Source organism: Colius striatus, chromosome 13 (assembly GCF_028858725.1).
Source record: "Colius striatus isolate bColStr4 chromosome 13, bColStr4.1.hap1, whole genome shotgun sequence".
Taxonomy (NCBI): domain Eukaryota; kingdom Metazoa; phylum Chordata; class Aves; order Coliiformes; family Coliidae; genus Colius; species Colius striatus.
Window position 1 is genome coordinate 650,902 of NC_084771.1, and position 26,030 is coordinate 676,931.

A 26,030-nucleotide genomic window follows, 5' to 3' on the forward strand; every position below is an offset into this window, starting at 1 on the left:
CTCCCCTGTGCCGGCGGGACCCCGCAGCCCCGGGCATGGCTCGGAGCAGCTCCCAGGCCAGCCCAGCTCCCCCAGCACAGGGCCCTGGCTGGCTGAGCCACAGCTCCCAGTCTGGAGCCTGACAGACCCTCCTGCTGGCCTGGCCTCCAGAGCTGCCCCCGGCACGCTCCCAGCCCCTGTCGGCACGCAGAGCCAGGGCTGGGCCTCTCCCCGCTGCCCCGGGCTCAGAACAGCCCCGTTTCTGCAGCTTCTTTCCTCATTCTCTGCAGGAGAGCTCTCTGGACAGGGGCTGAAGGCGCAGGGCCAATGCTGAGAGGTCCCTCCCTGTCCAACCCCCCTCACACAGCACGGACGGGGCTCATGTGGGATCAATGACCAAGAGGGATGGAGGCTGAGGCAGCCCACAGCTGGTGTCAAAAGCACCTCCATAAAGTTAAAGAGACAGGTCATTGTGGTAGGAGACTTACCTTGGGGAACAAATGAAGGCCCAACGTGCAGCCAGAGCCACCTCTTGGGCCCGTCTGCTGCCTTCCTGGGGCCTGGGTTGAAGATGTGAAGCAGCTCCTGCCCTGGCAGGCCCTCAGACCGTCACCTGTGACTGACTTCTCAGGTAGCTGTGGCAAGAAGTCCAAGGGCAGTCAGGAGAGACTTTCCAGGGCCCTGGGATGACTGGTTAAGGGAGCAGGAGCAGTGTTCTCCCATCCCTCCAGGTGGGGGAGATGATGAGGGAAGAAATGGGAAGTGTCAACAAGCAATAACTGGCTCCATGACTGGTGTCACTGGAAGAGTTTTGGGGGTTGCTGCACATAACACCAGGCCTGCTGGTGACAGATGGGGTAGCCCTGCCCCAAAGGGGAAAAAGGACCTTTGCTCAGGAGATAGCAGGGCTCACTGAAAGAGCTTTGCCCTGGATGTGAAGGGGGCAAGGGAGACAGGAGATCCCTCCTAGGGTTTGAGGGCCAGAGTGCTGGTGAGGTCCCCTCCGCCCCACGCTGTGCTGAGTGCACCTGACATGGCCCTGCTCTGCTGTGTGCTGCACCTCAGCTGTGTCAGCAGGAGCAGGGGATGGGGAGCCACATGGCAGCAGACACTCAGGGGCTGTCAGGGTGTTGGAGACCTCAGGAGTGGCCGAGAACAATCACACGAATCAGGGGCTTCTCCCCCAGCAAGGTGGTGGGCTCAGCAGCCCAGCTGAGGTGCAGCTGCAGCCCTGCAGCCAGCCTGGGCACCAAACAGGAGCCACTACCACAGAGCTGCACCACAGAAACGTGGTGAGCTGCCACACAGCTGGAGGGCTGCAAGTGCTGGCCGCAGAAAGGCCAGGCAAGGACAGGGAGGCAGCAGGGAGGCAGCTTGGTCTGCCTGAAGCTTGGAGATCCACCAGTTCAGCTCCCCAGGGCTTGGTACTGGGGCCAGTTGTGTTTGTCAGTGATGTGGAGCAGGGGATGGAGCACAGCCTCAGTTTGCAGACAACACCAGGCTGGGAGGGAGCGTTGCTCTGCCCAGGTGTGGGATCTCCCCACAGAGGGATCTGCACAGGCCAGATCAATGGGCAGAGGCATCTTCCCAAGCTCCTGCAGAGCCCTGGGGAGGAGCCTGGCACTCACTGAGGACACAAGGAACAGCCCTGGGGAAGATTCAGCAGGAAGACAGTCTTGTAGCAGTTCCAGAAGCTCAGTCTCCAAAGCAAAGCAGGTGGAGAAATGTGGCGTTATGCCATGACTGCAAGTGAAGGCTGATGGAGGCTCTCTGCTCCCTCCAGTGAACAGAAAACTCAACACCCTTGTAAAAAAGAGTATTTAAAGAGGGAGCCTGCAACATAGAGAGCAGCAGTGGCAGTGCCAGGGCTAGATGGGCTCCCACAGACACTGCCCTCACCCCAGCTCAACTGGCACAGCACTGCCAGAGCAAACAGCACAAGAAACAAGCAACTGTTTGGCTCAGAGAGTTTCTGAGCCACCTAAACCTCCTTCTGTTTAAACACACCTCAGCTTTTAATCATAGAAATGTCTAAAAAATGCCTTTTCCCCCCTGTCCTTTTGGTGGTTGTAGAAACCAGCTTTGTTGTTGTTTTGGAGGACAGTCTGTGGCTATTCCTGCCAGTCAGCAGAAGGTACAGGCTGGGCACACAAAACACATACACCAGTGGCAAAACACACAGTCAACACACTCTGTGCTTGGAGGTATCAGACATGGACCTTTTTTTTCCACAAAGTACATTGAGCAGCACCTACTCATTAACAAATAACTGACCAAAGGAGCTACAGGCCTTGAAGGTTCCTCCAGTGATGCTCTGGGCTTACAGTTTGACTGACATATGATCCCAGCCGGGTCTGTGATGCCTGCAAGGTAACCAGCATGAACTGAGGGAAGAGGAATCCCAGCTTCTCCTGGCTGCTGTTTACATCCTGCTGCTGTTTTAAGCATTAAAGTCAAAGCTCAAGTCATTTTCAATCCATCAAAGCCACAAAACTTCCACCTCTTCTCCAGGCTGGCCCCAACCCCACTCAGCTCCTGCCTGAATGTGTTCTGGAGTCGGGTCATGAGAACTTCCACCTCTGCAGTGCAAATCTGGGGAAACAGAAGGAAAATGTCACCAGAAATGGAGATGTTTTTGTTCCAGCAGCCCTGGAATGAGCACTCAGAGTCTCAGGGGCTGGAAGGGACCTGCAGAGCTCACCCAGTGCAACCCTCCTGCCAGGGCAGCACCACCTAGAGCAGGGCACACAGGAACCAGCTGGGTTGGAATGTCTCCAGAGAAGGAGCCTCCACAGCCCATCTGGGCAGCCCCTGCCAGTGCTCCCTCACCTCAACAGGGAACAACTTTGTCCTTGTGTCTCTTTGGAAGCTCTTCAGTTCCAGCTTGTTGCCCCTTGTCCTGTCACTGGCCATCCCTGAGCACAGCCTGGCTCCAGCCTCCTCACACCCACCCTTGATGCATCTGGAACCATTCCTGAGCTCACCCCTCAGGCTCCTCCAAGCTGCAGAGCCCCAGCTCCCTCAGCCTTTCAGCACAAGGCAGGTGCTCCACTCCATCACCTCTGTGGCCCTGTGCTGAACTCTCTCCAGCAGCTCCCTGTCCTCCTGTGTGCCATGCTCTAGGTGCTGCTGCCCTGGCAGGGGCGTTGCACTGGGTGAGCTTTCCAGGTCTCTGCCAACCCTTAACATTCTGTGACTCTGTAAATGTGGAAAAACTTTGCTCAGAGACACAAAACCAAACTGGCTGTTCAGTGCAGAGGGAATGTACACAGAGAGAGGCCTGGCAGATGTCAGCAGATAACAAACAGCGTGCAGATTGCTCTTGTCCTCAGAGGTCATGAGGATAAAGGAAACAAAGGCAGAATAAACAAATCCACATTTGAGGAGGAGATTTTCAAGACTGGATTCACTGCAACTAAACACAGCTACTGTCAAAGGGCTTCCTTGAATTACAAGCACGAATTCACTGAGAGCAACAGCAACATCCCCTTCAGTTCTGTGTGTGTTACACCACACTGCACCAGGGCTGAGACAGAAACTGGGCTGCTTGGGGCAATCTGCTCTAGAGAAAGAGGTGCCTGCCCATGGATCTTTAAAGGTACCTCCCAGCCCCAAACCCTTCTGTGACTCTACAGAAGTTCACCCTTTCCCTTGTCCTTTTCCAGCAAATCCTCAAACATCTTCATCAAGCACCTGGATGAGGGGACAGAGGGACCCTCAGTGAGTTCCCTGCTGGCACCAAACTGGGAGCACTGGCTGATTGCCCAGAGGCTGTGCTGCCATTCAGTGGGATCTCGACCAGCTGAGAGGAACCTCCTGAGGTTCAACAAGGACAAGGGCAGAGTCCTGCAGCTGGGAAGGAACAATCCCCTGCACCAGGACAGGCTGGGGGTGACCTGCTGGAGAGCAGCTCTAGGAGACAGACCTGGGAGTCCTGGCTGGTAATATACTGACCATGAGCCAGCAACGTGGCCTCGTGGGCAAGAAGCCAATGGCAGCCTGGGATGCATCAAGCAGAGTGTGGGCAGCAGGTCCAGGGAGGTTCTTCTCCCCCTCTACTCTGTCCTGCTGAGGTCTCATCTGGAGCCCTGTGTCCAGTTCTGGGCTCCTCAGCTCCAGAGGGACAGGGAACTGCTGCAGAGAGGCCAGTGCAGGGCCACCAAGATGCTCAGGGGACTGGAACATCTTTCATACGAGGAAAGGCTGCAGGCCCTGGGGCTGTTCAGGCTGGAGAAGAGGAGACTGAGGGGGGATCTTATTAACATTTATAAATATCTAAAGGGTGGGTGTCAGGAGGTTGGGACATCCCTCTTTTCTATAGTATCTAGCAACAGGTCAAGGGGTGATGGGATGAAGCTGCAACACAAAAAGTTCCACTTAAACATAAGAAAAAACTCTTTCACCATGAGAGTGAGGGAGCCCTGGCCCAGGCTGCCCAGGGAGGGTGTGGAGGCTCCTTCCTTGGAGGTCTTCAAGACCCACCTGGACATGTTCCTGTGTGACCTGATCTAGGTGAACCTGCTTCTGCAGGTCCCTTCCAACCTCCACCATTCTATGATTCTATGAAATCCCAGCAGCCAGTCCACAGTGAGGGAGTGAAGCCAACACACACCTTGCTGTCCAGGCGCTGCAGGTAGGAGCAGATGTACTCTATGCTGGCTCCAAACGGGTGCACGTGGAGGAAGGTTGAAATGATTCCTGGCGAGAAGAACACCACAAGTGTTATTTCCTTGCTTCCAGGACTCCCTCTTCCATTGGCATAACCAAAGGAGGTGGCCAGCAGTAGCTGGGAGGCCACTCTGAAGCCAGTCCCACTCCGTTCAGGTGTCCAACATCCTCACCAAGCCCATCAGAAAAAACTTACCAACTAAGAGAACTTCTCGTTCAGATTTCACAGGGCTATTGCTCACTGTCTTCTCAACAGGACATTCCTTCTCCTGGCTGCAGACACAGACTCTGGACACAGTGCTCTCCTGCCAAAACACCACAGTGCCCGTTGCAGAGGCCAAGCAGCACAACAGGCCCTCACACACCACACAGCAGCCTGGGCACTCCACAGAGCCCAAGTCTTTGTTTTCCCATCTCAGAGTCATTGCACTCAGCACAACACTCCATCTCCTGTGTATTTTGCAAAGTGCTTCCAGCAAAGCACAGCTGTGTTCATGCTGCTGGGTCTGAACTAGCGAGTCAGATTAAAAGCCCACAGAGTTAAGCAAGATGCCACACCACACGCTTTATCAGCAAAGAAACACAAGTCTGCCACTGGTGCAAAGACTTTCTTTCACCCCAAAGTTTGATGTGGAATTCCAGCAGTCTGGGAGCTGCAGACAGCTATAATTGGACATGGCCTCCAGTCAGGAGTGAAATGGGCTGGACTCAGGCCAATAACCAAGATAGAACCCCGTGGTCCCTTGGGTTTGCTCTGCTTTTACACCAGTGCAATGTTTGTCTCCTCAAACTGGGCCTGGAACTGTGGGGCCCTGGCCTAAGCAGGCTGTTCCCTGCAGGAGAAAGTAAAGCTCTGCACTGGGGAGGCTGACCCAGGGGCAGTGGTGCTGTACTGGAAATGCTCTCAACTGCGTTCTCTTGGAGATCCAAAAGCTGCTTTTGAAGGCTCAGGGAAACAGCAGAGCAACAAACCACCCTGGGCAACAAAACCACCACAGTGGGGCAAACACAGACTGTCTTCCAGCAGTGGGTAACATTAGGATTTTGCCAGTCTGTGTGTACCACACCTTCCCAACAAACCCCACTTTGAAAGCTGCTCATTCTACATTGGGCTGTCACTGGTTCCCTCCACAGAATGTTCTGACTAAAGCAGCAGAAAAGAAACTCTTGGACTCACATTCCCTTGACAGTCAATTGCATCTCTCTCCTTGTCCTCTTCATCTGCTGCACTTTGCTAAGGAGAGAGTATTGATGAGAGTCTGTTATTTCTGCTCTTTGGTGTGAGGCACTGAAGCTCCTGCACCGAAGGTTACTAGACACCAAATCATTTGTTGTTACTAGAAAGATAACTGTTAACCTTCCCAGCTCGTGGTACAAAGGAGTGAGGCTAAAGACTGAGAAATGTGAGGCCTGAGCCAGGCTTTGGCTCTGTGGCCCTCAGGGAGAAGTGCTGCTCTTTCTTGTCTGTCCTGTGTAACTGTCACTGTGCCACAGGAGAGGAACAAGCGAGTTCATCTTCACACACAGGCCCCACAAGTCCAGAGCCAGAGTGGATCCTGCCTGAGATGAAGCCCCATGTACTTAGAATAAATCCAGTGAGCAGGAGGTTGTAACACAGACAGAAACTCTCAGCAGGGTTTGATGGAGGTCAGGGCAAGACACATCCCTAAAACACAGATCTAAAAATCCCTGTTTGACAATTGAGACTCTTTTTTGTTATCTTTTAAAAGCTCAGGTTGCAGAAAAAACACACTTCAGCTGCAACACCACCATAAAATGAAAGTTATTCTGCTTACACAGTTGCTTGTGCAGGCTGCCTCACTGGTACATGAAGCAACCAGCAAGTTCATTGCTGCTGTACATCCTCCAGCTTGGCAGGGAAGGCTTTTTTTCTAGCTTTCCAAAAGACAGTTGCTCCTAACCCAGGGCTCAGGAACTTCTGCATTCTGTCCTTCACTGTGCTTATGATGGACCACCAAAGCCAAGGAGCACATTCACTGCTGAGAGTTAAGGAAGCACTGGGAGGGCACATACCTGCTCCTTCAGGTTCTCTAGTAACGTTTCTACTTTCAGTTTGTCTTCTCTCACTTTTTCTAGCTCAGCTTCTCTCTTTTTGTATTCATCTTGTACTTTCAAGAGATGCTGGAAGAGAAAAGATAAACTCAGTTCTTGGCATGCCTTTCACCTCCTACCCTTTAAACGTGAAGAAAGGTTTTTCCATGACCACCAGACAGATGACATCAGAACAATTGAAAGGTTCAGTGTACAACAAGAAGATGACTTTTCCACAGTGTGCCTTAGAAATGTGTCTTTGCCTATTAGCATACAAAAAATGGGCAGCCATCCCATCATCAACAAACCTCCACTGTCCCTGAAATGAAGTGTGTTGTGCACCAGGCTGTGCCTGACCTCCCCTAGTCTGGTTCACACCACGGCCCCATAAAGAGTCAGTGCGTGGGAAAGAGCAGCACAGACACAAGTGACCTGGGGGAAGGGAGTCACCTTAAAGTCTCTCTTAGATCTCCAGCCCCACATGAACAGAGCTGTCCTGAAATTTAAGAAGAGAGTCTGAAGTGGCTACTAGGGAAGAGATGTGCACTATTATCTGCACAGTCCCATGGCACAGAAAGCCAGGCTGACTGCTCCCCACTCTGAGCACCAGCCTGGCAGGGCAGCTGCTTACAACAAACCTCAGCAAGCTGTGCACTGCCCCCCCAGCACAGCCCAGGACAGGGGCTGGCTAACACATCACAGCCCACCTCTTGCAGGTGAGCAGCATGAAATTAGCAAGGCCAGGCTGGTGTGTCTCAGCTGTGGTTGTGGGTACACCAGTCTGCTTTCAGAGCAAATGTGTTCTCTTGAGTGACTGAGGAAAAGGAGGAGTGATTTCCTGTTACAGCCAGGAGAAAGCAGGGCTCAAACTGCTCCCTGTTCCCAGAAACAGGTAAGTCACCAGGAGGAGAAAAGCTTTGATGCTAACATGGCAAAAGCACTAGGCTAGCAGCTTTCCTAAGCCAAACCAGGCTACCAAAATACATGTGTATATTTCAGTGAGTGCTTCTTCCATGCTTAAAACATCCCCAATCACTTGTTTAATATTTTTCCTCCCTCAACTGGAAGGCAAAGAAAAAGATCCATAACTCAATTCCTTAATAACAGTAATTCATTATTGACCCTGCACTTGCTCACAAACAGCATCTTTTTCACCAAGGCAGTTCCTCCAAAGTACTCTCCCAGCACCATCCATCCTGGTGTGAAGAGAAAATTCAGCTCTGACACCTGCCCACGGGGAACCTGCAACTCCTGCTGTTTCCTCCTGCACTGAGGGCTGACAGTGACCACAGAAGGCTGTTCCTGCCAGCTCCAACATCACAAACACCAGCACTGTCAGTTCATGCATCAGGTTCCTCCAGAGAACAACTAAGAGCCTTCTTAGCACCATCACTGGTGCCACAGGTTTCTTTAACCAAAGTGCTGGCCTGAACTATGTGCTCTGTGCTCAGTCTGGCTTCACATCCCAGCGGTTACTGGTGAGGTTTATGAGGACACAAACTGCTTGAGATTCAGCCCAGGGCAATCACAAGGGACAAGACATGCCCTAAACGTTACTGGGCTTTCATCCTGACAGAAAAGGTGTCAAAGCAAGCTTGAGATGTGCCGCTTTCGTGCTGGTAACCAGGACCTCACCTGCTAACAAAGCAGGTTAAGCACAGACTGGGTACTTCAGAACCATAGAATGGTAGGGGTTTGAAGGGACCTCCAGAGATCATCCAGTGCAACCCCCCTGCAGAAGCAGGGTCACCTAGATCAGGTCACACAGGAACGTGTCCAGGCGGGTCTTGAAGGCCTCCAAGGAAGGAGCCTCCACAGCCCCTCTGAACAGCAGAGTGGGTGCAAAGAGCACCCAAGGAATCCATAAAGCATGGCTGGTTTCCATGTGACCTGGCAGTTCATGCACAATCAGTTTTAAATGTTGGGCAGTTTGGGTTGACTTTGGCAGCGTGGGAAGTGACAGAGTCGCTCCCACTCGCCGCTTTGGTCCCACTGAAATCCAAAGTGCCTTCGCTTGTGTTTCTGTGCCACGCCACAGCCCCATCTGCTTTTGCAGCAAGGCCACAGCTACGGGGAGGTGCGGGTCTACCTTCTGCATGCCCTGCAGAGCCTGCTGGAGAAGCTTCATCTGCTGCTCCTTGGTGGTGTCTTCGTCCCTGCTGGCTTTGCCTTGCTCCTGCTTGAGCAGCTCCAGCTCGTTGCGGTAGGCGTCCAGCTGCCAGCGCAGGCTGTCGTTCTCCTCCTTCAGCGCCTCCGCCTGCGACACCAGCGCTGCGGAACAAGGTGGGCAGGGAGCAGAAGTCAAAGAACTGGGGGCAAGAGACCTTTGAGTGTGGCCCTCCCCAGTGCCCAGGGGCTCTGTAAGATCACACCGCCCAGCCACACCTCCAGAGTCCCAAAATGAACGTGTCCCAGCCGCCGCTTGCGACGGCTCCTCTGGACAAAGAGCTCTCAACAGTCAATGTCCTGCTCAAGTTGAAAGGAAAGAGAGAGAAGCAAAAGAACATACTGGGGTGAAATGGCTGTGCTGGGAAGGAAGCAGGTTTCCTAACCAGCAAAGCTGACAGACTCTAGGGCAGACTGCACTGGCACCTTCAGCTAGAAAAATGTCTCTGCCAGGTCATGGGACGAAACACCCACCTCTGTGTCCACACAGAGCCTGGCAAACTCAGGAATGGGATTAGGCAACATCAGGGCTGCAAAGGCAGCTTCTGCAGGTTTCAGGACATACCCAAGGTGTGGACAGCCTGACATCCTCTGGCTCTTGGGCCATGGCCAGAGCATCTGGAGATAACATCTGCCTGGGACTCACACACTGGGTATGGAAACCAGACAGGACACAACACATGGGAAGAGGGGGTTTGGGAGCAGGGTGGGGGTTATCTAACTAACCCCAGCCAGCAATGTGTGATGGACACACTGGTCCAACACACAACATTGTGTGTTGGATTTGCTGTGTGGCTGTAACAACAGATGATTTCCCCCACAGTCTTCACGATGGCATTTCCCAAGCAGGACGCTTGGCTTTGTAACTTCAACATGCAGGGAAGCCCAGGCACTGAGAGGAAAACAGCCCCAGGCAACTGCACTTAGACTCACAGAACAGATTCACAGCACCATCACTTGATTTTGCTCTGCCTGTGATCATTTTGGAGTACAGAGCAGCCAGGATGGAGGTCCTGAAAGAATCCACTGAAGACACAAAGTGAAGTGATTTTACCTGACTCTTCTGTTTCTTTCATCTCTGATGGATCTTCTATTTCTTCATCAGACATTTCCATTTCCTCCTCCCTTCGAATGCCCATCAGCTCATCATTGTGAATGTTACGGATCTCCTAAGGTTCAGAGAGCAGAGGGGGTTTTAGATCCAGCTGCAAGGAGCAGACTGGCTGGATGAAAAGATGCAGCTCCGTGATCGAAAAGGTGTCAAAGACCCATTAGCAAGGACATTATCTAGCATGAGTCAACTGCTCACTGCTACTGGTAATTACTGGCTCTTCCTTCTCCCTTCTGCTCTTTGCCCTGGGGCAGGCACCCAGCCTTGCCCACAGGGTCACTTCTCAGTGAACCCTCTCCCTCTCCTACACTCAGTGCTTCCCAGCCTCACAGCCCCTGCTGGGTCACCACCTCACGTCCCCTTGCTCACAGCAACACCTCTCCACCAGTAACTTCCTTCTGCCTTCAGCTCCTGCCCGTGCTGCCCCTGCCCCTCACCCCCAGGGGCTGTGCTACTCACCCTAAAGCCACTGCAGCTGCCCACCTGCACACACACCAAACGGGACGGGTGCCGAGGCCACCACTTGACACTACAGCACCTGTAGCCCTCGAGTCCCGTGAGCTCTCCTGTGTGGCAGCGATGTGCTTCAGCAGGGACACTCCTCAAGGTTACCACCGGAGTCAACAGACCCCTCACCCAGCATGTGATGTCTATAATGAGGGAGTGTGCTGGGTGGTTGCTTCTTCATGAGCTCCCTGCAGCTATGGGACCTTCTGGCACTGCCTGGGAGAAACGCTTCGAGGCACCATAGAATCACAGACTCACAGCATGGTGGGGGTTGGAAGGGAGCTTTAGAGCTCATCCAGCCCAATCCCCTGCCAAAGCAGCTCACACCTAGATCAGGCCACACAGTAACGTGTCCAGGCAGGTTTGGGAAACTCCAGAGCAGGAGCCTCCACACCCTCCCTGGGCAGCCTGGGCCAGGGCTCCCTCACCTCACAGGAAAGGACTTGCTCCTTGTGTCCACACAAGTGGCACTTTTTGTGTCCCAGCTTGTGCCCATTACCCCTTGTCCTGTCACTGGCCTCCACAGAACAAACACTGGCCCCATCCTCTCACCACCTGCCCTTTAGAGATTGATCAGCATTGCTGAGGTCCCCTCTCCATCTCCTCCAGCCTGAACAGCCCCAGGGCCCACAGCCTGTCCTCACAAGGAAGATGCTCCAGTCCCCTGAGCATCTTGCTGGCCCTGCACTGGCCTCTCTGCAGCAGTTCCCTGTCCCTCTGCAGCTGGGGAGCCCACAACTGGGCACAGGACTCCAGCTGAGGCCTCAGCACATGTGGCAGAGCAGAGGGGGAGCAGAAGCTCCCTGGCCCTGCTGCTCACACTCTGCTGGATGCCCCCAGGCTGCCGTTGGCTTCTTGCCCACGAGGCCACGTTGCTGCTCATGGGCAGTTTATGATACACATAATCCCCTGCCCCAGCCTAAGAACTCCCAGCGTGTCCCTCCTCCCTGAGCTGCCCACTAGGCTTTCCTCCAACACAATGATCTGCAGAATTAAGTTCTGCCAAAAGCTGTGTGCCTCTTGTGGGTCTACCATCCTTTAAGAGAAGACTTAGGGTCCTGTGGAGGGAGACCAGCAGGCCGAGCCCAGCAGCAAGCAGTCCTGGAAGAGGCCTCAGCAGTGGTCTCACAGCCTCTTCCCACTGGGAGAACTTACCTTGGAACAAAAGACAGCTCCAAATGGAGAGAGTGCTCCCACCCCAGCCATAGTAAGCAGCCTCAGTAAGCAGAAAAAAAAACCAGGAGCACCAGGGCTCAAAGTAGAGGCAAAATCTGAATCAGACTCTCCACTGGGCTTACCAGGTATTAAACAAAACATGAACTGTCCCTTAGCTGCTACCAAGGGTTTGACTCGGTGGGATTTGGAAAGAAAGTCCCAGAAGTGTAGCTTCTTGGGGAGATCACAGCTGGAAATCTCCCAGGAAAACACACTGAGAGTTTTCCACCACTGTGGAGGCTTGATCATGTGCTTCTGCCCAGAAGGCCACTGGCTGGGTATGATCCCACTGACAGGTTTTTCTCAGGTGGCAGCTACAGAGACAGGTGAGCTGCCTGGGGTGATCACAGAACACCAGCATGGCAACTTTGCCCACGTTTACTGGGAGGTTAAACAATCTAAATGGTGAAAGATGACTTCTGGCTTTGCTGGGATAGACTTGCTTTCCAAGTTTGTAACAAGGACCTCAAAAACCTGAGAAAAGCACAGAACCAAGGGAAGATCTGTGCTAGAGGAACAGGATGGCAGGTAGAGGGACCTGGAGAAGCTGGAGGAGAAGGGCAATGTGAACCTCAGGAGGTTCAGCAAGGTCCGTTGCAAGGTCCTGCACATGGGTACCTGACTCCAACAACATCTGACAAGGTCAGGTAAGGGACTGAGAGCTCTTCCTCCTGCCAGAAGAGCTTTCTTCCATCAGCCCTCTCCTTGTTCATAGAATCACAGAATGCTGGGGTTGGAAGGGACCTTTAGAGATCATCCAGTGCAACCCACCTGCAGAAGCAGGTCAACCTAGATCAGGTCACACAGGAACGTGTCCAGGTGGGTCTTGAAGACCTCCAAGAAAGGAGCCTCCACAGCCCCTCTGGACAGCCTGGGCCAGGGCTCCCTCACCTGAACAGTGAAAGAGTTTTTTCTTATGTTTAAGTGGAACTGTTTGTGTTCCAGCTTCTTTCCATCACCCCTTGTCCTGTTACTAGCTACTATAGAAAAGAGGGATGTCCCAACCTCCTGACACCCACCAGTGAGATGTTTGGAACTATGAATAAGCTCCGCCCTCAGTCTCCTCTTCTCCAGTCTGAACAGCCCCAGGTCCAACAGCCTTTCCTCACAAGGAAGATGCTCCAGTCCCCTGAGCATCTGGGTGGCCCTGCACTGGCCTCTCTGCAGTAGTTCCCTGTCCCTCTGCAGCTGGGGAGCACACAACTGGACACAGGACTCCAGATGAGGCCTCAGCAGGGCAGAGTAGAGGGGGAGCAGAACCTCCCTGGACCTGCTGCCCACACTGTGCCCCCAGGCTGCCATTGGCTTCTTGCCCATGAGGGCATGTTACTGGCTCATGGTCAGTTTATTATCACCCAGCACTCCCAGGTCTCTCTCTGCAGAGCTGCTCTTCAGCAGGTCACCCCCAGCCTGGCCTGGTTACCACCTTTCCATCCTGTATCTCACAACCCACACCACTACACATAGAGTGAATGCAAAAAACATATCAACATCCTCCCTCAAGGTTTCCAGCCTGCCCAGCTGCAATCAGCTCCACCTCTGGGGTCTGTCCTCTGGGGGTTCGCTGGGCTGGGGGTGTTTCAACATCTCTCCAGAAATCCCATTTGTCTCAACGTGAAAAGCAGCAGAAAACAGAGCAATGGTTGTGATTGCTGTGCACAAGCCCAAGCAGCAGCACACACGTCTCCAGGCACTGCTGCCAGCGACACAAATGCCAAGAGAAAGCGGATTACCTGCGACACGAGAGACGCCCGAGCGGCTCCCACCTCGCCCTGTGCACGGAGGCGGCGTTACCCACACGGGCGCTGGGCAGACTTAACATCAATACCCTGACAAGAGAGACTGTGCTGGAGGATCTAACACAAGAAAAGATTACCAACCTCTGCTTGTTTGCACCACACGCTGATGTTCTTACGCTGAGCTTTCGTGAAATGGTCCCAAGCCTTTTGTTTGGAGGCAGAATGGTACACGGCCACTATCTGCTCGACTGTAGTGTCAAATCAGCAGTCAAATCAGGCCACAATGGCATCCAGAGAGGGAGAACGAGAGGAGTAAAGGAGTAAAAAAGTGGAATCAGGCAGGTGGTTTGGCTAAGCCTTCCTTCTAACACCGTACTGCGCTGAAGCTACACTCAGGGAAAGGCCTCTGCCTGGAAAGGAAAGCGTGGGCTTCACCAGGCCAGGGGCAAACGCTCACAGAGTCACCATCAGCTGGGAAGTGGCACCTGCTCTCACCTGCAAAAACAGGCAGCACGTGTCCTGCCCGAAAATCCTCGTGTACCTCGCAGAGCGCTGCCTGTGAGAGCAGCGGGCGCAGGGCACAGCCGCGAGGGCTGGCGCTGGGGATGCTGCTCCTGCCCAGAACAGTGCCCCAGGCCGAGCACAGTCCCGAGTCCTGTCCCTCCCCTCTGCAGACTTCCCTCCTTCCTGACATTCACTGTGTGTGTCTCCAGAAAGCCTGCAAAGGCTGTTGGGAAGCCCGAGTGCCTCTCCTTGGATGACAACTCCTCAACAGAAAGCACAGCTGTCACGTTATTGGCTGGGGGTTTGGGGGCTGGGGTTGTTTCCACACTTGTGATGTTGTTGTGGGCATAACTCGGGAAATCAAGTTTCTGCTAGCCCCAGAGCAGCTGAGCCATCAGTGGGTGTTTTCCAGAGCAGAGCTGCTGACTGTCACTGCTTACCCTGCTGTGCTACTCTATTCCTCTCTGGCCCTGGGGCCCAAATTTCTTTTAACGTGAACTTACAAGAAAAATGGCCATTTAAATTCAAATATCAAACAAGTAACAGCCCAAAAGTGTTGATTGTAAACCCAAAAATTCACAGCCCAGCCAAGGGGTTCAAGGAGACAGCACAAAGGTGGGGAAGGGGCTCAGAAAGCTTGTCTTAAAAGTGAAAAGAATAATAATTCAGACTTACTAAAGAAATGTGCAAGAGGCAAGGAATGGTCTGAGGAACTGCTCCGAATCACATCCTGAGCCTAACAGAGCCCACGTCTTTTTCCTTGACTTCATGGTTTAACAAAGCATTTGGGGATCCCAACCTGGGACCTGAAAGCCCCAGGTTGGAATTGCTGTTCTGCACCAGGTGTGCAGCTGCATCTGAGCAGGGTGTTGGGAACACTCTGCTGCGTCCTACCTTTGGTGAATAATCCTGTACACTCGGCTGAGGCACCACACTACCAGGAACTTACCTTGTCTGTGCACAGAAATGGAGTTGAAAAGATGACAGAACTACTAACAGACTATAATTAAAAGAGGAAAACCAGTAAGAATTCATTCTTTCCCCCCAAGATGTGGACTCTTACTCCCATCAGCAGGACGACAAGAAACCTTTGCCAAGCTAATGGTACATGCTTGTAAGTTAACTGTAGCTGCACAGAAGGGACTGTTACTTTTCCTGGAGCTCTTTTAGAGTGACTTTAGAAACTAAGCATCTTCCCTACAACAACAGAAAACCAACACTCAGCAGGAAACACTACTCACACTGAACCAGAATCCCTGAAAGAGCAAGTTTGAATTTCTCTTTAGCTTCTTCCATCTCTTTCTCATGAGCTGCCTTCTCGTTCAGCAGCCTGCGAATGTGGCTGTTGGCCGACTGGATCATGGAGTAGAAGTTGTTGGCAGTTCTCCTGTTCACTTCTCCTCGCTCTATCCAGGTCAGCAAGGTCTGGATGGCTTCCAGGAACTTTGTGTCATCTGCAGCAGGAAAGGACATCTTTACATCACTGAAGGCACAGGCTCACCTGCAGCAGATCCTGTCCCTGGCACCGCTGAACTGCTCTGCTGCAAAGGTCAGCTCACTTCAGGTGGCTACTCACAGTTCCTGAAGGCATGGTATTGTCTGAATGCAGGGCTATGCAAAGGAACACAGGACTAACACCAAGCTGATGGAGCAAACCATCTGTTGAGGGTCAACAAGAGGATCAGCTGACAGAAAGTTACTGGAAAACTTCATAAGCCTGTTCACATATTCTCTTTCATGAAAGAAAATACCCTCCAGCTCCAGAATAATCAGGCCATACGTGGGTCCTGAGCATCAAAGAATGTCTTAGGACTTACACTAGTGCTTTTAACAGTCTGGATGGGCTCTGCAAGCTCAAGAAAGCACCAACCACTTTGGTTCAGCCAGAGGAGCACTGGAGCATCCATCCCAGCACCTTCTCAGCAGGGTGGCTGTGCCCACAGAACCACTCATAGAATCACAGCATGGTAGAGTTGGAAGGGACCTTTAGAGATCATCCAGTCCAATCCCCTGCCAAAGCAGCTCCCAACTACATCAGCTCACACAGGAATGTGTCCAGTGGGTTTGAACACCTCAAGAGCAGGAGCCTCCACACCCTCCCTGGGCAGCCTGGGCCAGGGCTCCCTCACTGAAACACTGACACAGTTTTCCCTCATGTTTCAATGGAACTTTTTGTGTTCCAGCTTCATCCCATCACCCCTTGTCCTGGCACTGGAGACAACAGAAAGAAAGTGCTGCCCCAAGCTCCTGACACCCACCAGTGAGGGATTTGGAACTATGAATGAGCTGCCCCCTCAGCCTGAACAGCCCCAGGGCCTGCAGCCTTTCCTCACAAGGAAGATGCTCCAGTCCCCTGAGCATCTGGGTGGCCCTGCACTGGCCTCTCTGCAGCAGTTCCCTGTCCCTCTGCAGCTGGGGAGCCCACAACTGGGCACAGGACTCCAGCTGAGGCCTCAGCAGCTGTGGCAGAGCAGAGGGGGAGCAGAAGCTCCCTGGCCCTGCTGCCCACACTCTGCTGGATGCCCCCAGGCTGCCATTGGCTTCTTGCCCACGAGGCCACGTTGCTGCTCATGGGCAGTTTATCACCCAGCACTCCCAGGTCTGTCTCCTGGAGCTGCTCTCCAGCAGGTCACCCCCAGGCTGGTCTCACCCTTCAGCTTCTCAGCGACGACGCTGCCCTCGTGGTCAGAGTAGTGGACGACCGGGGGAGGCGAGGGGGGCCGGAAGCGCTCCTCCTGCAGGCGCCGGCGGTGCCGCTCCTCCCGCGCCAGCAGCCGCTGCCGACACTCCCACTCGTACAGGTCGTCCCGCGCCTGCGCAAAGTCCACGTGCAGCCGCCCCGTGTCCTTCTTGTCGGTGCTGGAGCCCAGCCGGATGCGATACCCTGCCGGGGGTTACACGGGGCAGCTGCTGAGCCTCCGGCTGCAACCAGTGCCCACCTCACCCCTACACAGCTCCACAAACCACAGAGTGCTTTCAGCTGGCAGAGTCCTTTCAGCCCATGGGGTGCAGCCTCTGTCCCAGCCCCATCACCCACCAGCCCATTGCCCTCAGTGCAGCACCCACCCGGCTCTGAAACCCCTCCAGGGACGGTGACTCCAGCAGCTCCCTGGGCAGCCCCTTCCAATGCCTGACAGCCCTGGCAGCCAAGAAATTCCTCCTCACACCCACCCTCAACCTCCCCTGGTGACACTTGAGGCTGTCTCCTCTTGTTCTATTGCTTGTTACCAGGGAGAAAAGCCCGACCCAACCTCGCTGCAGCTGCCTTTCATGTAGAGACTGAGAAGATCTCCCTGAGCCTCCTTTTCTCCAGAGACAGAAAAGCCCTGAACAGAAGTCACACCATGGCTTGGGTTCCAGTCACTGAATGGTGGGGGTGGGAAGGGCCCTACAGAGCTCATCCAGCCCAGTCCCCTGTGTTTATGTTAAGTGGTGCTTCCTGTGCTCCATCTTGTGTCCATTACCCCTTGTCCTGTCTCTGGGCACTACAAAACAAGGACTGGCCCTATCCTCCTGACACCTGTTGATAAAGTCCCCCCTCAGTCTCCTCTTCTCCAGACTGAACGGCCCCGGTCCCTCAGCCTTTCCTAGTAGCCCTGCACTGGCCTCTCTGCAGCAGTTCCCTGTCTCTCTTGACATAGGAAGTCCAGAACTGGACACACATCTTCTAACACATACACCTCACCAAAAAACAACCCATTTTTCACTGCCAGTTTCAGCCCAGCTAACCCACAGGGCTGGTATTTACATACTGGCAAGAGATTGAAAGGATATTAAAGCTCATCTCATTCCAATGCCCTGCCTTGGGCAGAGACACCTTCCACCAGCCTAAGCTGCTTAAAGCCCCATCCAGCCTGCCCTTGAACACTTCCAGGCATGGGGCAGACACACCTCTTTGGGAAACCTGTTCCAGTGCCTCACCAGCCTCACAGGGAAGAACTGCTTCCTCACACCTAATCTAGATGTACCCTCTGTCACTTCAAAGCCACTACTCTTGGCCTATCACTACATGCCTTGGTTAGAAACAAAAAAAATCTCTCTCCAGCTTTGTTGTAGCCCCCCTCTGAGATACTGGGAGGCTGCTCCAAGGTCTCCACAGTGTTGTCTTCTCCAGGATGAACAACAGTTTCCTGAAAGGTTTAGTGCACAGAGAGTGATGCTAGAAAAGGAAACTTTGTTAGGGGTTTTGCACAGGCTAGGCAAGATTTTAAGTGTGCTGCACCTCCCCCAAACCCAGCAAGGACTGGGTGTCCAACAGCAACTGTTTAACTGGGCTGTGGGACTAAGCTTGGCTGCTCATCTGGGGAGGGCAGAACTGCCTTGGATTCTTCAACACTCTCACAACCTCCAGAAGCTGGGGATGAGGTGTGGGGGGCAATGAGAGGTGAGACATGGCAAGGAACGCAGCAGATGGACAGCAGCAATCTTTGAGACAGCCCCCACCAGCTGGTGGAAGCAGGATAAGGTCAGCAAACATGCACGTCCAGCATGTGAGGACTCTTCCCACCAGGATGGTCTGCAGGAATACCTTTTGTGGAGTTTCACATGTAACATGCTAGAAGGCTCTCCTCTGTGATTAAGAAAAGCACAGGTGGGATGTGTGGAAGAAAATCTGAACTACAGAGAGACTTTGTAGAAAGAGCTGACCCAGAAAGAAGCCCTGGGGAACACTGCTGACTGCACATGGCTGTTGCTTTGAGCAGGAGGAAGGGTAAGTAGAGAATGCCTGCAGCTAAAGAGGTTGTACTGGTATGCAGTAGGGGGAACCACAAAGAGACATAGCTCTTATTAACTGGGGACAGCAGGTCTAACTCAATTCAGCAGCCTCTGGAGTAAGACATGATGTTTACAGCCAGTCAAAACAGACTCCAGAGAAGTTTCCATTATTTGAAACTGCAAAGAGCATTTCCCCCGCTTATCTCGACAATCTCATCTCTCTGGAGACAGCAAAGGCTGTGGAGGCAGCATCCTGCTTTGATTAATAGACTGAGAGTATTTGGAAAGGATTTTAGCATGGAAATAGAAAGTATTACTGTATATTACTGGAATGGTACAGAGTAGATAGCCCAGGCTGCTCAGGAGAGACATAACCAGCACAGCAAACACAGGCTTGGCTGGACATGCACAATCTGTCAGCCACACAGAGGCTGGGAGCACCAACTATGAGATGAAACACACCTCTTAAAACCCTATGGATGCAGAGCAGGGGTTCCCTGGGTAAAAGGAGCCCACGTGTTCCAGTTCAGATGACTAAGAGGAGCAAACAAATCCTGACAGAAGTCAGGCAAATGATCCAATTCAGGAGCAATCGAGAGCAACAGCAATTTCTTGTAAGACTCTTAAGCATCACCTACAGATTAGGCTGCACATTTATTCAGGTAAGACAGGGATGGACTCTCATTCCAAGGTTTTGTTGAGGCTGGCTGAGGTAACAAAGCACTGCCATCTTCCTTATCAGGAACTGGTTTCATGCATTGAAGCAGAAATGCAACAGCAGCAGAAAAAAAAGAGGGGAACTGACCCAACATGAGACAAATCTTCCAATGGTAACAAAGCCTAGAATTGTAGCTGTAAAGAAATCATTTCATCTCTGGCCTAGCAATTCAAGCTGCCATCTGAGACAGAACTGCACCTACCAGAAAGGTAGAGTGCCTTGTCCACCATGAACTCCTCAGCAAAGCGGATATGGCAGAAGTTCTTCTTGCTCTTTCGGATGGCGATGACCTCCCCACACTGTTCAAACACCTCCATGATGATCTGCTCCGTTCCGTTCTCCGGCAGCCCACCAACAAACACCGTCTTGCACCCTGGGGGCCTCTCCCTTGTTGCTGGAGGGGGAAGGTCTGAAGAGAGCAGGAGAGAGCACATTATGTTGGGTTTTGGTTTGTCAGCACACATTCCTCTCATCTGCTCACCCTTCCAAGAGACAATCACATCTACATAGAATCACAGAATGCTGGGGTTGGAAGGGAGTTTAGAGATCATCCAGTGCAACCCCCCTGCAGAAGGAGCTCCCACCTAGATCAGGTCACACAGGAACATGTCCAGGTGGGTCTTGAAGACCTCCAAGGAAGGAGTCTCCACCCCCTCCCTAGGCAGCCTGGGCCAGGGCTCCCTCACTGAAACACTGACACAGCTTCTCCTTATGTTTCACTGGAACTTTTTGTGTTGCAGCTTCATCCCATCACCCCTTGTTCTGTTGCTAGATACTATAAAAAAGAGGGATGTCCCAACCTCCTGACACCCACCCTTTAGATATTTATAAATGTTAATAAGATCCCCCCTCAGTCTCCTCTTCTCCAGCCTGAACAGCCCCAGGGCCCGCAGCCTTTCCTCACAAGGAAGATGCTCCAGTCCCCTGAGCATCTTGCTGGCCCTGCACTGGCCTCTCTGCAGCAGTTCCCTGTCCCTCTGCAGCTGGGGAGCCCACAACTGGACACAGGACTCCAGATGAGGACTCAACAGGGCACAGTAAAGAGGGAGAAGAAACTCCCTTGACCTGCTGCCCACACTCTGCTGGATGCCCCCAGGCTGCCATTGGCTTCTTGCCCACGAGGCCACGTTGCTGCTCATGGGCAGTTTATTACCAGCCAGCACTCCCAGTCTCTCTCTGCAGAGCTGCTCTCCAGCAGGTCACCCCCAGCCTGGCCTGGTGCAGGGGGTTGTTCCTCCCCAGATGCAGGACTCTGCACTTGTCCTTGTTGAACCTCAGCAGGTTCCTCTCTGCCCAACTCTCCAGTCGGTCGAGATCCCACTGAATGGCAGCACAGCCTCTGGGCAATCAGCCAGTGCTCCCAGTTTGGTGCCAGCAGGGAACTTGCTGAGGGTCCCTCTGTCCCCTCATCCAGGTGCTTGATGAAGATGTTGAACCAGACTGGCCCCAGAACCCATCCCTGTGGAACTCCACTGGCCACAGGCCTCCAACTCAACTCTGTGCCACTGATCCCCACCCTCTGGGCTCTGTCATTCAGCCAGCTCTCCATCCACCTCACTGTCCTCTCATCCAGCCACACTGCCTGAGCTTTCTGATGAGGATGTTGTGGGAGACAGTGTCCAAAGCCTTGCTGAAGTCAAGGTAGGTGACATCTGCTGCTCTCCCCTCACCCAGCCAGCCGGTTCTGCACTCATAGAAGACATCGGGTTGGTCAAGCAGGATTTCCCCTTGGTGAATCCATGTTGACTCCCCCTGATAACCACCTTTTCCTTCATATGTTTAGTGGTGACATTCAGGATGACTTGTTCCATCACCTTTCCAGGGATAGAGGTGAGGCTGACCAGTCTGTGGTTTCCTGGCTCGTCCTTCCTGCCCTTGCTGCAGCCTGCAGTGACATTGGCCTGTCTCCAGCCCTCAGGCACCTCGCCTGTCCTGCATGATTGTTCAAAAATGATGGAGAGAGGCTCAGCAATCACATCAGCCTGTGGCCAGTGGAGTTCCACAGGGATGGGTTCTGAGGCCAGTCTGACTCAACATCTTCATCAACCACCTGGATAAGGGGACAGAGGGACCCTCAGTGAGTTCCCTGCTGGCACCAAACTGGGAGCACTGGCTGATTGCCCAGAGGCTGTGCTGCCATTCAGCGGGATCTCGACCAGCTGGAGAGTTGGGCAGAGAGGAACCTGCTGAGGTTCAACAAGGACAAGGGCAGAGTCCTGCAGCTGGGGAGGAACAACCCCCTGCACCAGGACAGGCTGGGGGTGACCTGCTGGAGAGCAGCTCTGCAGAGAGAGACCTGGGAGTGCTGGGTGATAATAAACTGAACATGATAATGAACTGAACAGCAACGTGCCCTCGTGGAGCATCCTTCATACGAGGAAAGGCTGCGGGACCTGGGGCTGTTCAGTCTGGAGAAGAGGAGACTGAGGGGGGATCTTATTAACACTTATAAATATCTAAAGGGTGGGTGTCAGGAGGTTGGGACATCCCTCTTTTCTATAGTAATTAACAACAGGACAAGAGGTGATGGGATGAAGCTGCAACACAAACAGTTCCACTTAAATATAAGAACAAACTATTTCACTGTTCAGGTGAGGGAGCCCTGGCCCAGAGGGGCTGTGGAGGCTCCTTCCTTGGAGGGCTTCAAGACCCACCTGGACATGTTCCTGTGTGACCTGATCTAGGTGACCCTGCCTCTGCAGGGGGGTTGCACTGGATGATCTCTAAAGGTCCCTTCCAACCCCAGCATTCTGTGATTCTGTGATTAGGATTCTTTTCATTTTGTTTGGAAATTCGTCAGACTGCATCTGCTCACAAAGTCACATTAAAGGAGGGATTAAAGCAGCAGAAGAAGCAGAAGAGGACAACAGTCCCAGGGCAACAGGATGGAGCACATCTCATGCAGCCCAAACAGAAATGCACCGCTCTGGATGAAGTCAATAGCCAGTCTGTTAGAAGAATGGGAGGGAAAGGTCCACAAAGCAGATGATAAACCATCCCTGGAAGCAACCTGCAGCACTCAGAAGCGCTGAGGGGTGAGAAAGGGAGCGTAGGGAAAGCACAAAGAGAGCAGGAGGGGAGGAGGAGACACATGTGCAGGAGCACCCCAGTGGGAGTTCAGTCTGCACCTTGTACAGGGGCCCTGGGCTGAAGAACCACTGAGTGTGACCTCAAAAGCAGTGTCTCAGTGCTTCTGTGATGGTTGCTGCTCAGCCAGCACACAGAGATGCACTCCTGTTAGATGTTGGGAGGCCAGAAGGGACTAACAGTGCATCTTCCCTCTCACCCAGCATTCGAAGCCCCTCAATTGTCTCAGCAACCAAAAAAAGCCAACAAAAATCCCCACCCATGACACAAAACTGCTTCCAGGAGAGCAAGGCAGGTTTGCTGCTGGGGATGGTGAACTAAGAGATGAATCATCAGATTGGGCACTGCAAGAGCTTGGTTTGAAACGCTGGGCATGGGAGCAAGGCAGAGCCCCCCCCCAGCCCATCAGCCTTAGGTGCCAGCTGCTGCCACCTTCTTATGGCTTATACACAGACTGAGCCTTGGTGCCATGGCTGCGCCCTGGTGCCCACACCTGAGCAAAAGTTCCTGCCCTCCAACTCTGCAATGTCTGATAACTCAATCCTTAATGCTTTCCAGGATGGAACACTCTGCTCCTCCAGAAGTAAGCACAGCTCATGGGATCTGACCTCTTCTTCCCTGCAGCCAAGCACAGTTTGCAGGTGGAGCAGTGCCCAGAGATCTCAGGAACAGAAGAGCAGCAAGTGCTTATTGCCAAGCTGGAGGCATCAACCTGCTGCTGGCACAGGCTGGTGTCCAGCACAGAGAGCAGAGGAGGGGACCATGACTGTGCAGTTCCTGCTGATCCCAGTCAGTGTAAATCATGTCATTCGTGCTCTGCTCCATTCACTGGGAGACAAACAGACCCTTCAAAGCATTAACATCTTTCCCAAGTCCACTTGCAAGTAGCCATGTTGTGGGGAGCAATGCAGCCTCGTGCCAAGTGTGGTGGGACAGATGGTGAGAGTCTTTCTTATTTTCCTCATATAGAAAACTGAGAGACTTGCCCTTTCCCTGTAGCAGCTCCTCCCTCTCCTCGAATCAGTCAGCCTAGGGAAGTGATGAGTAAAGCAAGATGAGCCCACACCAAACCAGTAACATTCTGCAGCTTCTGTTCCCACCAAGTTGGCTACAAAACCAGTCCCTGCAGCTTGAGGACATCAACTTTGCAGAGATGAGCTTTGCTGACAGCACAGATGGGCTCCTGCAAGCCTGGACAGGCATTATTGAAGCTTTAACTTTGCCAGGAATTATGTCCTTGCCTCCCAGTGCCACTGGTCTGTTCACTGCAGTGCCACTGCTGCAGTGCCCCAGCCCAACACCCTGCTCCAAGGACAACACACTGGCCCCTGGCCCTTTGGTTTTTCAAGTCCAACACAATTTCATGTGGCAAGGAGTGAGCAGGACTCCAGGTAGGCTGGAGATCACAGTAAAAGAAACTATCTGCACAGAGTTCCTGTGCTGCTCCCAGTGAGGAGGCAGACCTGGTCATGGCTGCAACTAATACAGCTCTGGGGATAAGGCAGCCACTTGCCCAATGTGCTTTTCACAAGCACAGCCTCGTCCAGGCAGCCTCCTCAGGCACAATATGAACATAACAAACCTTGCCCCATGTATAACAGGGTGCTGAAGGTCCCTTATGAGTCAGTACAGCATAGAGGGCCAGGGAAGCCCAGCCAGCTCTGGCAGCACTGTCCAGATGTGCTGTGGGCTCAACACCAAGCTTGTGGCAAGCCGTGTGTTATCCACTGACAGTGGCTCCAACAACTCATGTTCTTCATGGCACATACAACAGAGGAAAAGCATCTTCAAGCCTACAGGGAAGAAATCATGCTAAACAGGAGAAATGTTAATTAAGGAAGGTTGATGAGGCAGGAAGAAAGCAGCCATTCCATTTTGGTATCCTCCTCATGCAACATCCCACTTAGCAGGGGAAGAACTGCTGAGCACAGGGGATTGCATCCTGGCCCAGTTGGGAAGAGACAGAACAGCATTTCATTTTTACATGCAGGCATGCTCTGAAGCTGTTCTGTCTTGTTTCCAACTGCCTCTGCTCTCCTTCCATTCCACTCAGCAAAACCCAGAGCACCCCAGTCTCTCAGCACAGACCATACTGGCTGATTCAGAGCCCCCCAACTACAAGAGCTCCCTGTCTTTGAAGCCTTACATAATACACACAAGAGCCACACCATGAAAATCAGAGTCCAACTATCCAGCTCTTATCAGTCCAACAACTGAAAAGGCTGTTTACAGAAATGGCAGAGACTCAGTGTCTCCTACTGCTCCATCCCCAGCTTGCTAGCATCTAGTCCTAGTGACTCACCCCAGAGCTGCTATGGTCAGCCACTGGGAGGGCTCTTCCCTCACATACACTTTTAAAATACCATAGAATCAGAGCATGGTGGGGGTTGGAAGGGACCTTCAGAGCTCATCCACTCCAATCCCCCTGTCAAAGCAGCTCCCAACTACATCAGCTCACACAGGAATGTGTCCAGTGGGTTTGAACACCTCAAGAGCAGGAGCCTCCACACCCTCCCTGGGCAGCCTGGGCCAGGGCTCCCTCACTGAAACACTGACACAGTTTTCCCTCATGTTTCAATGGAACTTTTTGTGTTCCAGCTTCATCCCATCACCCCTTGTCCTGGCACTGGAGACAACAGAAAGAAAGTGCTGCCCCAAGCTCCTGACACCCACCAGTGAGGGATTTGGAACTATGAATGAGCTGCCCCCTCAGCCTGAACAGCCCCAGGGCCCGCAGCCTTTCCTCACAAGGAAGATGCTCCAGTCCCCTGAGCATCTGGGTGGCCCTGCACTGGCCTCTCTGCAGCAGTTCCCTGTCCCTCTGGAGGTGGGGAGCTGGAGCTGGACACAAGACTCCAGATGAGGCCTCACTAGGGCAGAGCAGAGGGGGAGGAGAGCTTCCCTAGCCCTGCTGCCCACACTCCTCTTGATGCAACAGACACACTGAGGTGTTATCATACAGACACCCAGAAACAGGACAAAATGTCAACAGGCAATTACGTGGGTTGGGTGGAAAGAGAGTGCAGCTCTTGCAGTGAATGATCTCCTTCACAGCAGGCATATCTGGAGGGATGGGAGGGGGCACTATCCCCAAGCCTGGCATCATGGGGTTGATTGGAGGGATTCCAGTCATCATCCCAAGAGCAGGATCGAAATCTAAATGGGGGAGAGAACAAGGGAGTCAGAGAGTGGGTTGGACTCACACAGCAACTGTTCATTCAGTCAGCAAATGCAGAACCCTCCCCACACATGCCAGGAAAATTAGCAGTTGAGAGGGAACATCACACACCTCAGCAGAACTTGAGGTGTGTGCCTTTAGAACTGCTTCCTTCTCCACTCTGTACACACCATCTCCCATCTGGTGTCAAAATCTTCCCCAGTAAGGCTTATCCACATAAAGATCTGTGTGTCCTATGGAAACAGTGTGAGACCTAATGCAGTTTGGATTTGTGAAGCAGTCTCAGCTTGTGATGTGGGGCTAAGGACACCACCTGGCAAACCAGCCAAGTGAACCAATTTCAGCAGCCAAGAACTTGCCAAAATAACTCTGGGTAAAACACAGAAACAT

General features: G+C 52.9%; 1 protein-coding gene across 3 annotated transcripts in view; it reads right to left on the reverse strand.

Annotated features, from left to right (window-relative positions):
* Positions 1-26,030, reverse strand: part of ENOX2 (ecto-NOX disulfide-thiol exchanger 2) — a 42,530-nt gene continuing 16,500 nt past the window's right edge. For all 3 annotated transcript variants that reach the window (XM_062006493.1, XM_062006495.1, XM_062006494.1), the window contains exons 4-15: positions 25,463-25,618; positions 19,578-19,784; positions 16,592-16,825; positions 15,183-15,395; positions 13,579-13,685; positions 9,920-10,034; positions 8,789-8,970; positions 6,682-6,789; positions 5,825-5,881; positions 4,844-4,952; positions 4,592-4,677; positions 1-2,571 (exon numbers count right to left, since the gene is read on the reverse strand). In XM_062006493.1, coding sequence (XP_061862477.1) covers positions 2,440-2,571; positions 4,592-4,677; positions 4,844-4,952; positions 5,825-5,881; positions 6,682-6,789; positions 8,789-8,970; positions 9,920-10,034; positions 13,579-13,685; positions 15,183-15,395; positions 16,592-16,825; positions 19,578-19,784; positions 25,463-25,618 — 1,706 coding nt within the window. In that variant the 3' untranslated portion in view covers positions 1-2,439. The remainder of the gene's footprint in view (positions 2,572-4,591; positions 4,678-4,843; positions 4,953-5,824; positions 5,882-6,681; positions 6,790-8,788; positions 8,971-9,919; positions 10,035-13,578; positions 13,686-15,182; positions 15,396-16,591; positions 16,826-19,577; positions 19,785-25,462; positions 25,619-26,030) is intronic.